This window comes from Prionailurus bengalensis, chromosome B1 (genome assembly GCF_016509475.1).
Source record: "Prionailurus bengalensis isolate Pbe53 chromosome B1, Fcat_Pben_1.1_paternal_pri, whole genome shotgun sequence".
Lineage (NCBI taxonomy): Eukaryota > Metazoa > Chordata > Mammalia > Carnivora > Felidae > Prionailurus > Prionailurus bengalensis.
The window spans coordinates 32622334-32636742 of NC_057344.1; the positions used below are offsets into that span (position 1 = coordinate 32622334).

At 43.5% G+C, this 14409-nt stretch overlaps 1 protein-coding gene across 1 annotated transcript in view; it reads right to left on the reverse strand.

Moving 5' to 3' along the window:
• Nucleotides 1–14409, reverse strand: part of CDCA2 (cell division cycle associated 2) — a 48717-nt gene that overhangs the window by 21711 nt on the left and 12597 nt on the right. Inside the window, 5 exon segments of the mRNA XM_043561386.1 lie at nucleotides 478–686; nucleotides 8401–8464; nucleotides 8466–8486; nucleotides 10016–10215; nucleotides 11449–11599. Coding sequence (XP_043417321.1) covers nucleotides 478–686; nucleotides 8401–8464; nucleotides 8466–8486; nucleotides 10016–10215; nucleotides 11449–11599 — 645 coding nt within the window.

A 14409-nucleotide genomic window follows, 5' to 3' on the forward strand; every position in this document is an offset into this window, starting at 1 on the left:
TTCCACTTACTCTGCTCAAACTAGCCATCCTTGCAGAGACGAAACCAAGGTACAAAAAGGTTACAGAATTTGCCCAGCTCTTAAACTTCAGAGTCAGAGTTTGAAACCGGGCACCTGGACTCCAGAGCCCAGCCATTCAAACTTCTCACAGCATTTACAGCCTGGATTTTTTTTTTTTTTTCACATTTATTTATTTTTGAGAGACAGAGCGAGACAGAGCATGGGTGGGGGGAGGGGCAGAGAGAGGTGGGTACACAGAATCCAAGGCAGGCTCCAGGCTCTGAGCTGTCAGCACAGAGCCCGACGCGGGGATCAAACCCAAGAACCGTGAGATCATGACCTGAGCCGAAGTCGGAGGCTCAGCCTGAGCCACCCAGGCGCCCGCAGCCTGGATTTTAACATGAGATTTCTCGTGCTGTTTTAAACCAAAATGAATTTTTATTCCATTCGCTTTAGGACAAGTAGCTCTCAACTTACCTGCAGGCTTTCTAGAAACAGGTTAACAGAGGGTTTCTTTAGCACCGAACGAAGTACGAAGGTCTCAGAGGATGCAACGTCCCTCTTGCAGAGTGGAGTGACCAGTGACCTGCCTTCAGGAGTGGTGTCTGTGCTCACTTCCGTCAAGTTGTCAAGGGAAACAGCAACACTTGACCTTTCGCCCTCTACACACTCAGCAACCTTGACTCCTTCCGAGTAAACACGTAAACAAGAGACGTAGAAGGCATCTGAATCAGGTTGTTCCACACCAAAAACATCATGTATTTGCAAAGAGAATAACGTGCTACAAGTAATTCCACCCTAGGGGCGCCTGGGTGCCTCAGTCGATTAAATGCCCGACTCCTGCTGTCAGCTCAGGTTGTGATCTAACGGTCAGGGGATCGACTGTGTGGGGTCGTTGGGCTCTGCAATGACGGCATGGAGCCTGCTTGGGATTCTCTGTCTCCCCCTCTCTCTGCCCCTGCCCTGCACTCATTCTCTCTTAAAAATAAATAAAGAAACTTAAAAAAAAAAAAAAAGAAAGAAAGAAAAGAAAGAAAGAAAGAAATTCGACCCTAATATATCCTGCTTGGGGAATGATATCTGGAATTTCATTTGGATATATAAAAAGAAGACAGAGGGGCACCTGGGTGGCACAGTCGGTTAAGCGTCCGACTTCAGCCAGGTCACGATCTCGCGGTCCGTGAGTTCGAGCGCCGCGTCAGGCTCTGGGCTGATGGCTCAGAGCCTGGAGCCTGTTTCCGATTCTGTGTCTCCCTCTCTCTCTGCCCCTCCCCCGTTCATGCTCTGTCTCTCTCTGTCCCAAAAATAAATAAACGTTGAAAAAAAAAAATTAAAAAAAAAAAAAAGAAGACAGAGAAGTGGCAATGGTCACAACTTGCTAACTACTGAGGGTAAAGGTAAGCGAAGAGTTTTGGCTCCCACGAATCTAAGACGGTGCTCGCAAAACAGACCGACTGACTGTTAGCCTGCCTCCACTCACAACACCCAAGACTTACACCATAAAACTAACCTGAGCCGAACAACAACTGAGGACCAATTTTACTGCTGGAGTCAGAGGTATCTCAGGATGCAAGGGTGGTGGGAGGGAGAAGATGGGATGAGAAGAGGAAAGATTATCAAATCAAAACATTTATATGTTGTGTGTGCCTGCAAACAAGGCAAAGCTTCCTCCTGCAAAGTTTTTTTCTCACGGGAGTATTTCTTTATGACCCACATTTAACAAACATGTTGGGCCCTTTTTTCTAGGTGCTAGACCTAGACATGACAGGCACTCCTTTCTAGGTGCTAGAGATACAACAATGAATAAAACACACAAAGCCCCCGGGATACCTGGGTGGCTCAGCCGGTTAAACGTCCCAATTCTTGGTTTCGGCTCAGGTCATGACCGCACGGTTCATGCGCTCGAGCCCTGCCTCAGGCTCCATGCTTACAGTGTGGAGCCCACTTGGGATTTTCTCTCTCTCTGCCCCGCCCCTGCTCGCATGCACTCTCTCTCAAAATAAACCTAAAACCAAAACCAAAACCAAAACCCACATAAAGCTCCCACACTTTGGGGAACAAATAGACAGTATAAAAGACCTGGGAGGGGTAGAAGGTGAGAGGAAGCTATGGCTACGAAAGGGGGAGCACAGCATGAGGGTTGCCTTTGCTGGAACGGTTCTCTATCTTGACTGAAGGCAGTGTGGCCACATGAGTCTCCCCACGTGTTAAAATTACGTGGAACTAAATATACACACAAATGAGTGCAAGTCAGGCTGGTGACATCTGAAGAAAAGTCAGTGGATTGTATCCGTGTTAATTTCCTGGTTGTGACACCATATTACTGCTACCCAAGATGTCACCACTGGGGGACACTGGGGAGGGTGGACACTGGATGTCTATATTATTTCGTACAACTGCAAGCGACTCTACAGTCGCTTTATATCTCTCCAAATAAAGAGACAAGGTTAAAGAAATGTTTCGATAACGACAAGTAGTAATTTAGGCCTTTAAAGGAAATGATGCAGAAGTTAAGGGGATAAGGCAGGACATGGTGGGAGGGGGGAGCTGCTGTTTTGAGGTGTCTCAGGGATCCAGCAGGCATCTGGGTGAAGGGACGAAGTGAGCCACGCACACATCTAGGGATGAACATTACATGCATGAAGCCACGTGCGAAGATCCAAGATAAGAACGTACCTGACACACTAGAGGGACAACAAGGCCGGTGTGGCTGGAACAGCCTGAGCAAGGAGAAGAGAGATAAGAAGCTTCCAAGAGAAGGCTAAGGACTGACCAGGCCGGGTGTGGACTGGCTACTATTCTAGGTACAGCGGGAGGTCAATGAAAGATTTTGAGAAGGGGAATGATATAGTGTAACTGTCATTTTAAAAGGAGCACCCTGCCCACCGTGTAGAAGATTCCGAAGAGGGAGGTGGACAGAGATGGAAGCAGGGAAATCACAGAGGAGACAAAACAATCCAGGCAAGAGAAGGCGGTAGCCTGGACCACAGTGATGATACTTAGGAGGTGGGAAATGGTTAGGCATTTGATATATTGTCAAGATAAAGCCAACAGCATTTGTTAACGGCACTCAAGTTTAACTTTTGAAAGGGAGGTGTCAAGGTAATGTCAAGGTTTTTGACACAAGCCAATTGGGTGAATGGTCAGTATTGTTTACGGAGATGGAAAAAAAAAAAAAACGAAACAAACAGATGAGCAGTCTCCAGAAGGAGAAACAGTTAAGACCCATTTGAGTATGTTAAGTCCGAGATGTTTATTAGACATCCATGTGGAGACCAGAAAAGGCAGCTGAGCACTTAGGTTTAGAGTTCAGGGAGGACACCAAGGACGGGTATTGAAATTTTGAAGTCAACAGCACAGAGACAGCATTCAAGGTGGTGGGAATGCCTACAATCACCTAGGGAAGTGAGTGTGGAGAGAAGTCGGGAGCACTGAACCCAGGGCATTCAAATGTTTAAAGGTCAGGATGGAAGAGAAGGAATAAAGAAAACAGACAAATAGGAAATGGCCAGGGAAATAGGGGGAAACAAGAGGGAATGAAATCCCGATGCCCAGTGAAGAAATGGTTTCTCACAGGAGGACACTGTCAGCTCTGCCTGCCATGCTGAGACGCCAAGGAGAGGGTACATGGAGAGTGACTACTGGGATAGCAATGAAGAGGCTACTGGTGACCGAGGCCCATTTGGAGCTGCATCGAGACAGAATGGGAGGCGAGGGGACAGGCCCGGCCTGTCCTTTTAAGGGAGCTTTGGTACATTGGGGCGCCTGGGTGGCTCAGTTGGTTAAGCGCCGGCTTCGGCTCAGGTCATGATCTTGCAGGTCATGATCTTGTGAGTTCAAGCCCCCGCGTTGGGCTCTGTGCTGACAACGTGGAGCCTGGAGCCTGCTTCAGATTCTGTCTCTCTCTCTGCCTCTCCCCCACTCATGCTCTGTGTCTCTCAAAAATAAATAAACATTAAAAATTTTTTTTGTTTTAAAAAAGGGAGCTTTGCTACAGAGGAAAACGAGGAAATGGGGTTCTGGCTGAAAGGAAACCCCGGGACAAAGGCCGGTTTAAAATGGGAGATACTACAGCACGTTGCATGTTAATGGGAAAAATGAACAACTCTGAAAAGAGGGGCCACTTCATGCAGAAGGTCCTCAAAGAGGGAAGGGACCATACTGAAGGGGTTGGCCTTAGATAAGAGCCCAGAGGATCTACCATAACAGGAGGAAAGGGCAGGGGGAGGGTGGGCATGCTTGTTCAGAGAGGCAGGAGGGTGTGGTGGTGAGTGGCCCAGGCCATTTGCTTCTGACATCTTTCCTTTTCCTGTCAATAGAAGACACAGACGACGGGGGCGCCTGGGTGGCTCAGTCGGTTAAGCGTCCGACTTCAGCTCAGGTCACGATCTCACGGTCCGTGAGTTCGAGCCCCGCGTCGGGCTCTGGGCTGACGACTCAGAGCCTGGAGCCTGCTTCCGATTCTGTGTCTCCCTCTCTCTCTGCCCCTCCCCCGTTCATGCTCTGTCTCTCTCTGTCCCAAAAATAAATAAACGTTAAAAAAAAAAAATTAAAAAAAAAAAAAAAGACACAGACGACGAAGGGGCACCAGGGAACTTTTATCTCAGTCATTTGTGAGCAGGGCTGCCAGATCTAGCAAATAAAACTGCAGGAGGCCCAGTTAAATTTTGAATGATATCTAATTATTTACATGTACGCATGTTGATATAAAAGAAAAACAGCACAGAAAACACACTTGTGCTGAAGAATTATTTTTTGTAAGAAATGAATTATAAATACCTTAAAAAAAAAAAAAAAGGAAGGGAAGGAGGGTTGGAAGCTTAAATGAAAAGAGAAGGTATGATTAAGGAACAGAAGGGACGGCCAGTGAGGCTATCAACGTCCATAAAATTCATCTCAGATATACGGAGGGCAGAACAGAGTAGGAAGGCAGATTCACGGGCTGCATCTCCGGCAAGGTGGGTAAGACAGGGTGGAGAAGGCAAGGAGATCATGGAGGTATCACGTGGGTTCTCCTCTGCGAGCTCTCCCCTAAGTATTTTCTATCCCCTTTTACAAAATCTAACACCGCTCTGTGCCTCAGCCATCATGTTATGATTCAAATTAAGTCAGAGAAGACATACATTACAAGAAATGCTGAAGGAAGTTCTTTTTCAGGTTGAAGGTAAATGATACCAGAGGGAAACTTAGATCCTCAGCAAGGAATGGAGAGCATCAGAAATGATGGCTATCAGGATAACCAGAGAAGATTCTGCTCCCAATATATAGGATTGGTGAGAGCAAAAATATTGTGGGATTTAAATACAGAGGGCATCTATAGTGTCAAGTACCATAAAAGACACGGGTGGGGAGATAGGAAATAGATCTATACAGTAGGTAAAGCTTCTATCTCCCTAACACCAACTCTATTCGGGTTCCGGGACCCAATTCTAACATGAGGGGAAGGGAATCTCCCAGACAGACCACCAGCAAGCAATTCTCAGACACCAGCGGGGTGTCTAAGAATTCAACCCAATTCTGACACTATCCAGAGACAGCATCAGCTTCTGGAGGTGAAGGGCTCAGTTCTACAAGCGCACCCCCCCATCTCCCACTTAAGATGCCAGTCACAAATCCTGGGCTGTCTCCTGTGCCTCTGACCCACCTGCTACAGACCAGAGGTTCCAACAACTTCCTCCTTAGACTTTGGATGCTAGTCACGAGTCCAGATTGTGACCTCCACTTCTGACAGCGTGGCTATCAATCAAGAGGCTCTCGGGACCTACTCCTTATGTTCTCTGAATTTGCCAGAGCAGCTCAGAACTCAAGGAAACACTTATGTTTTCCAGTTTATTGAAGGAAATGATGAAGGATATGAATCACCAGCCAGATGAAGAGAACATTGGGTGAGGTACCCACATCTCCACATGTTCACCAACCCGGAAGCTCTCTGAACCTTGTCTTTTTGAGTTTCTATGGAGGTTTCATTACATGGCCATGACTGGTGAAGTCACTGGCTGATTCAACCTCCAGCCCCTCTCCTCTCCTCAGAGGTCAGGGGGCGGGGCTGAACCCTCCAATCACATGGCTGGTCCGCCCAGCAACCAGCTCCTGCCACTGGGTGGGGTCCAAAAGCCACCTTCATTAGTAATAAGACACCTATGTCACCTTCATGGCTTTAAAGTATTTTTAGGAACTGTGGATGAACACCAAATTTATCTGAAGGATGTATATTTGGTCATCCAAATATTTACTCATTCAATGAATATTCATGTAGATAACCAAAATGTATTTCTTCTTCATTTTTTTTTTTTTTTTTTGAGCAGCAGGCAAAAGTTCATTAGACCATAAGATTAGAAAGGAGGAATAGGAGGAAAGCTCTCCATTTGAAAGTGAATGTCCAAGGACTATAGGCCAGGGTCCTTTTCTTTTTTTTCTTTTTTAATACATATAATTTATTGTCAAATTGGCTAACATACAGTGTGTAAAGTACTCTTGGTTTTGGGGGTAGATTCCCGTGGTTCATCGCTTACATACAACACCCAGTGCTCATCCCAACAATTGCCCTCAATGTCCATCGCCCATTTTCCCCTCCCCTGCCCCGCCATCAACCCTCAGTTTGTTCTCTGTATTTAAGAAGTCTCTTGGGGTTTGCCTCCCTCCCTCTCTGTTTGTAACTATTTTTCCCCCTCCCTTCCCCCACAGTATTCTGTTAAGTTTCCCAAGATCCACATATGCATGAAAACATATGATATCTGTCCTTCTCTGGCTAATTTCACTCAGCATAATACCTCCTAGTTCTATCCACGTTGCTACAAAGGGCATGATTTCACTCCTTCTCATTGCCAAGTAGTAATCCATTGTACCAATTTGTATTTCTTATAAATCATCATGATGTACTGTCTTTTACCTGAAGTTATCAGTATTAATTCTAAGTAGACTGTGAAAGGTTAAGGATGTATATTACAATTGTAACTATGAACAAAAAAGATGCAACAAGGTGAGTTTAAAAGGTAATGGATAGGGGCGCCTGGCAGGCTCTGTAAAGCATGCAACTCTTCATCTTGGGGTTGTGAGTTGAAGCCCCATGTTAGGACTAGAGATCACTTAATACATATGTATGTATACATATATACATGTATACATATATACCTATATGCGTGTATACATGTATATACATACATACAATAACATGTATGATATGTATATATATAATACACATATATCCATATGTGTATACTATGTTTAATATGTATATATGTATATGTAATATATACACTTATACATATATTTTTTAATATTTTAATATTGAAAACAGATAAAAGGTAATGAATAAACGGATTTCCAAAAAGGAGATTTCAAATATACTCAAGAAAGACAAAAGGGAAACAGAGGAACAAAAAGCAGAAGAGAATACGCGTGAAAAAACGGTATTTATTTACTTATTTAAAAATTTTAAGTTTGAGAGAGAGACAGCATAAGTGGGGGAGGGCCAGAGAGAGAGACAGAATCCACACCGCCAGCGCAGAGCCTAATGGGGGGCTCGAACCCAGGAAGCCGTGAGATCATGACCTGAGCCGAAACTGAGTTGGATGCTGGACTGACTGGGCCACCCAGGTGCCCCCCAAAAAAGGTAGATTTAAATCAAACCGTATCAATAATGACTTGAAAAGCTAATGGGCCAAACACTCCCATGGAAAAGAAGGGGTTTTTCAGAATAAATAAAAAAGCAAGACCTAACTATATACATACGAGTGTTACTTCAGGGGAGCCTGGGTGGCTTAGTCAGTTAAGCATCCAACTTCTGCTCAGGTCATGATCTCGTGGTTCATGAGTTCAAGCTCTGTGATGGGCTCTGTGCTGACAGCTCAGAGCCTGGAGCCTGCTTCAGATTTTGTGTCTCCCTCTCTCTCTGCCCCTCCCTTGCTCATGTTGTCCCTCTCCGTCTCTCAAAAATAAATAAATATTAAAAAAAAAAGATTTCAAGACACAGGTAGGCTGAAAGTAAACCTAATACCTTACAGGTAACTTTCACTCAATATAAGCATACTGATTTGGGGCAAGTTTGGAATGCTGGTCCCTTTCCACAAACTTAAAAACCAAAAACAACATGTGCAGTGTTTTGTCTTACAAAACACACTAGTTAAGGGTTCAGAGATTCTGTTTTTTATAATGGATTCTACCAGCTTGGAAATATTTCACTAATTCTTACTGGTGGCAGTTCAAAAAAAATAAAAGTCATCTCTCATATAACAAGAATTCTGAAACATTTGTACTAGACTGTGAGCTCCTCAAATGGAGGGCACCGTTTCAGTTTTCCCAGATTTCAGCATATAGGTAAATGCTGAAACATAAATATCCACTGAACAGTATGTTTCAATGGGTGAATTGGCATGTATTAAGGAAAGATTAAACACTTACCACTTGAAGCTTCTGTGAGATCTGAAAGTGAAACAGACTCTTCAACCAAATATCCAGACTGCGTTTAAACCAGATTCAAAAGATTTCTTGGGAGGAAAAAAATTAAAGAAATATTAAATCTTGCTACTTACAGGAGTACTGACATCTTTGTAAAGATTTGAGTAAGCATTACAGATTATCTGGAAATCTGATGTTAAGCCAATCAATCATTATCTGCCTCATTTTTACAAAATACAGGAATGGAACTAAAAACATCTGCAGCCTAAACATCCTACCAAACAAATTTCAGCTCCCTAGTAAAAGTTTATAGGACACATTTTTGTTGCCTTATTGTTCGAAGTCTACAAAACCGTATTAACTGATTCTAAAGAGAAAATTCTCAAAATTAACGAAGGATGTTATATAATTACTAATCAAACAACAGGATATCAATAGCTAGGCTAGGAAAACCATCAATGGCTAGGACAGAAAACACACTCATATTACTGTGGAAGCCATTTCTAAATCGTGGTGTATGTCCAAACAATCAAAGTTCTGATGAGAAACGACTGGTTCTGTCAGACGATGATTTCATATCCGGGAGGAAAAAGCAGAGGGAGCGGAGATTGTAAGTGACTCCAAGATACAAATGAAACCTACTGGACCCTGAAGAATCTTTAATGACTATCAAACATTCATTATGCGGGTCCAGATAAGATCGATAGGAGACGCACTGAATCTACGTGACAGAGAAGGTGCCAGGAATGTTCCAGCTCTAATGGTGTCAGGTGTCTCCTCTCACTGAAGCTATGGGAACCTGCTGTATCACAGCACAATTAAAGCAAGGAAAGCCAGTGATGAGCTAACTAGCTTCCTGTCTACGTGTGAGTGAAGGTCAAGGATCTTCAACAGTATTATTTCACACTGCTTACCGTCTTTTGATAATCTTGACAGGCTTCAAGTAGTTATAAGCAACAAAAATCCCTCCAGCTACTTGGAAGAAGCAAGCAGAGCAAAGGGCAGCTAAACAGCAGCCTGCTTCCCAGCCGGTATTAAACCAGTTAGGTTTAACTGGAAATATTTCACTAATTCTTCACTAATTCTTATTGGTGGCAGTTCAACTTACTGGTGCCACTTATGGGTGGCAGTAAGACCCCCACACCTGAGCTGCACAGCCCATATATAATCCTCAACTCATTCGCCAGTTACGTGTAAATAATATGCTCCTACGTCTGCCTCCTCCAGCAGTCGAAAAGCTGCTCAAGGGCAGGACTGTGATTTCTCACCGCGGTACCACCAGTATCTAGAACAATTCCTCGCAAGCAGAAGACCAGAAGGCTTAATACTTTCATAAAATGTTTTTCTGTAACCAAAAGCAACATATTAATCTAATAACCATGGTCTAATAACAATGGTCTAATAACCATTAAGCCAACAACAACAAAAATTTAGCAAGTAGGAAATACACACACACACACACACACACACACACACACACACACACAGTGCAATTTAAAACTCAGCTGTGGTATAGAAGTACAAGGTACCATAACTGAAAAAGGGTTCGGACAGTCTTAAAACCGCCTAGCCAGAAAACCAAAGCTTCATTTTCCTATGATTCTAGTAAGTGAATTACCTCAGAAAAATCTGCAGGAGAAGTTTCAACAGCACACATTGTGCCTGTATTAGGAGAAGGGGCTCTACGGGATATCTGGAGATCAACTGCGTCAGGGAGATTTTCATCAGAGTTGCTCTGAGAGGATATCCTTCGACGTTTGGAAGATAAATCTGCAGAGAACTCAAACTGTGGACACTGCCCAAGCCTTTCCTTTTTGGCTACGTATACAAAATAAAAACATTAACACAGGCATAAATATTTTTCTTTTCCGGTATCGTTTTAAAATTTCGTCGATAATGACTTTAGTAAAACGTAACGCTTGAACCTAAACACTTTGCCAGTGAGAAGGACATTTTTCTATTCAGGAGAGAAATCTAACTGTGAGGCAAGAGAACATCACTACTAAAAGGATAACAAACATTACGAGAGTTTTCTTCTAGACTTTAAAAAGGTACTAAAATATATTAATACACATTTCCATGTCTGTTATAGTATCTCACTCTATTTTAAAGTTTACGATGGACCCTTTCCTTTAAAGCATTTTAAAGGATGTGGTTATGTTCTAACGCTGGTTCTGCTTTGACTACGTAAGATTTTATGAAAAGCCCGGACACAATGTGCCTCTGTTCTTCCTAGATACAAAAAGTGAATTTAATCGTCTGCAGAACTACAGCGATCATGGCCGTAAAATATTTGCAAATGCAGGTCACAAGAGAAAAATAGGTAAGTTACAAACTACAAATATAAACGGGTGCAGTAGAGTGGGTCAGGCAGATGAACTGGATGTGTCTTGCACATGGGGAGGTGCTGGAATGTGCCCGAAGGTGGTTCAAGAAACCAAAACCAAATCATCTGGAACCTTAGAGTGCAAAGCACCAGAGGAATGGCTGTGATGATTACGCCAATGCCAAGATTTTGTCTAATTCTGATGTTTCAAATGCTCTGTGATTGGAAAATCAAAAGTGACAGGCAAAAATAACCAAATGAATTACAACCTAAAGTTATGGTAAAGAATGTGACAGGCTATTAAGATGTCAGATTAGATCTATCTGTTTATAATATCGGGGTTCGGTGTTTGGCATTCGTAGAAATGCTTGCCAAACTTAATAATAAGCCTCTAAAGATCACGGGTTGAACGCTCACATTTGCCACATGCCTTATTCTGAAGATGAAACGAGCTAACTGGCTCTGACATGTTAACACTTAAAACTTAATCGCGGCCATGTGGAGACGTAGGCTCAGGAATGCCTGATAGCAAGTTTTTTCCAAGACAAACCAGAAATCTAAATTTTTGTGTGAAATTTCCCAAATTTTAAGTGTTAGGCTCCATTTAAAAATACCGAGCTCTGCTCAGAAAAGACTGCCTTCACACTGTGGAACGCCATCTTTTTTATACCTCAGAGGTTCGTCTGAATCAACACAGAAGTCCAAACTGAATTCCTTCTACTCACTCAAGCCTGTTGTCGTGACTTCTCCTTCTGCCTCTGAGACTTCGGGGAAGTCAGTCATTTTTTCATTCTCCTTGATGCAGTGAAAAGCTGACTGGAAGGCGGACATTCGCTCTCTTAAAGAATTAACATTTCGATGCAGTACAGGACTGCCCTGTTAAAATAGAGATGCGGAGGGTATTATGGATGAAATCAAACCAGATTCTGTATTCTAGGCCCGTAACCACTGGATCCAGAACTCAATACATAAAGACTTTCTGAAGATCAGGAGGAATCAATTAGCGTGGGAGAGTCTCTTCTCCCCCTTGAATCACGTATTTTCAGTTTTGAGTATTTCGTGTGCAGCCATGATCCTAGCTCTTCCTCTGCTCCTTCCTTAGTTTTGAACCTGAGCAAAGAGGAACAGCTGTGTGGTATGTCTAGCCATGTTGTGACAGGCTGGTCAATAGTGAGAGTCAGTCCATGCACATGACAAAAGTCCAGCGTAGGTGGGGAAGCGCTTTAAAAAGGCACCCGTGCAAAACACATGCCTTCTTATTTGATGGGCTAAACACCTATTTAGAAGGATTCTTTCTGGGGAGCTTAAGGCCTCTCTTTTATAACTTAGAGTCCACAACCTGAGACAGCCTCAGCAAACCCAATTGGAAAGAGAAAGAAGTTTAGGACAAAAATGTTGGAAAGGCGAGTGTAAGCAATTATATGGAGAATACAGGAAAACGCTGAGTCCTAGAGATGGGGCAAGGAAGAAGGGACAGAGGAACCTGCCAATTTGGAAACTTTACCTGACTTGCTAAAAAGAAAAAAAAAAACACCGAAAATCATCTGCAGGACACATGATGGTCTCAATGCACCTCGTTCAATCCGAGCTAGTCTGACTGCTCATTTCCATCCGCACACCTGCCCCCCTGAAGGCCAGGACAAGACACAGATGATCTGTCATAGCTCAGATACCCATCTTCACACTTATCCTCTCCCCAGCTAAATTCTCCTGATCTCTTGGGACCTTACTTCCTCAGAGCTGGAAGCCGGCCATTCACTAGAACTCCAAAGCCAAATGGTGTAAGCACAGGAGCTTTCTGGAAACTCTAACAGGGTTTCAGCCAAAGAGCCATCAAATGAAATTGACACTGGCAGCGACAGAAGTGCCAGATAAATCCAAGTAACATATAATTTAAGAGTTCTGTTTACCTATAAATTATTAAGTTCTCTGTCCAGGTTCCCCCCCCCCCCCGCCTTTATTATTTAGACTAACATATTTCCACCCATCCGGAGCTTGTAACAATTTAAAAATTACACCGACCAGCAAAAGTCAAGTAAAAAATTACCTCCCTTTAAGATATCATATGGAGAAGAATCAGTGAAAAGCTTGAAGCATGTTTGATGATGAATCTGGTCACACACTTGATTCTATTCCCAGTTAAATACATTCACAAAGCCAACTGTTACACCGTAACAATATTTTACATCCCAATATGATTGATGATGTAAAACCTTTATGACATAAACAACACATAACACTCATACAAAGCTGGCGACCAACCCGTATCTAGGAGATACGGAGAAAATAAAGGGGTTATCCCAAAGTCATACAATTTGCCTCCAATGGCTTTTTTTTTTTTTTTTTTTCACACTCATAAGCGAACACGGTAGGGGAAGGTCTAATGTCCTCGGAATTTAAAGCACTTTGAAATGCTGCCTAAACAAATGAAAGGTTCCCTAGTTGGAATCATTTTTCTCTATTTCCTGATGGAGAATGGGAATATACAAAGTAAACGCAACCTTCAAAATGCCCTGCTTCCTTTTTCCATGAATCTTGTCAGGAAACATTCCTCCTGTGTCTCAGATAGTGTTCCAAGGGCTCAGGATACAGGGGAGAAATTATATTCTAGACTGAAATTCTGAAAACATATTAATGTAGTTTCAGGTACAAGAGGTGCTACGGAGAAGATAACAAAGGCATGTGATGAAGTAAAAGTGCTGCTTTCGGTTGCATCAGGACGGCACTGTATCCCAAGCAGTATCTGAGTTGAAGCCACAACAATGAGAAAGTGCTGGTGGAGGGAAGATACTGGGGGAGAAAGGCATTCCGCAATAAGGAGGCAGAACAAGAACAAAGGCCTCGGGATGGAAGAAATAGGACGCAGCATAGAAAAACCCACCACGCCCAGGAAATGGAGGGAGATGGGGATCTGAGGCTAATGGTGGGCAAGGCTCAGATCAAGGAGGCTTCAAAGAAGGGGTCTGGGTTTAATTCAAGGCATAACAAAGCCATGGGAAGGTTTTAAGCGGCAGAATGAATGATCTGGTTTAATGTATCAGAACCACTCTGAGGGATGGTGGACGCATTAGGGAAAGGGGGAAGTAAGGAGACCAGTTAGGAAGTGGCACTTGGCAATCTAGGCAGGAATCACATTAGGGTTGTGGCAGGGGAGCCGTGGGACAGGTGGAATTACAGAAAGGTCTTTAATAGGCAACCAAAAGGTAGTGATGGGCTGGATGTGGAAGAAAGGAACCAAGGCAGATTGACAGATAGTTGGCCTGAGCCACTGCATGACAGCTTATACTAGGACAGGGAAATGGGCTGGAGAATCCGGTAGGGAGTGGAACCCTAGAATTTGGCTGTGGCCATGGAATACTTCAAATGCTTATTAAACAACTAAATGAGGATGCTGAATAGGCAAATGGACATCTAGGTCTGGAGTTCTGGGAAGCTCTGGGCCAAAGCTTGACATTTTGGAGCCAACAGCTGATGCTTGAAGCCATGGGAAGGGATTAGGTTACCTAAGGAAGGCAAAGAAAACGGGGCAGGAGAAAGCCCTGGGGCACGCAAGCATTTTTGAGAGGAAAATTGCAAGAAGGGGTGCAATCAGCACACGAAACACAGAGGGAATGACCAATGCCACAGGAAGAAAATTAGGTCTGTACAGAATCCCAGAAACCAAGTGAAGAAGTGTTTCGAGGAGG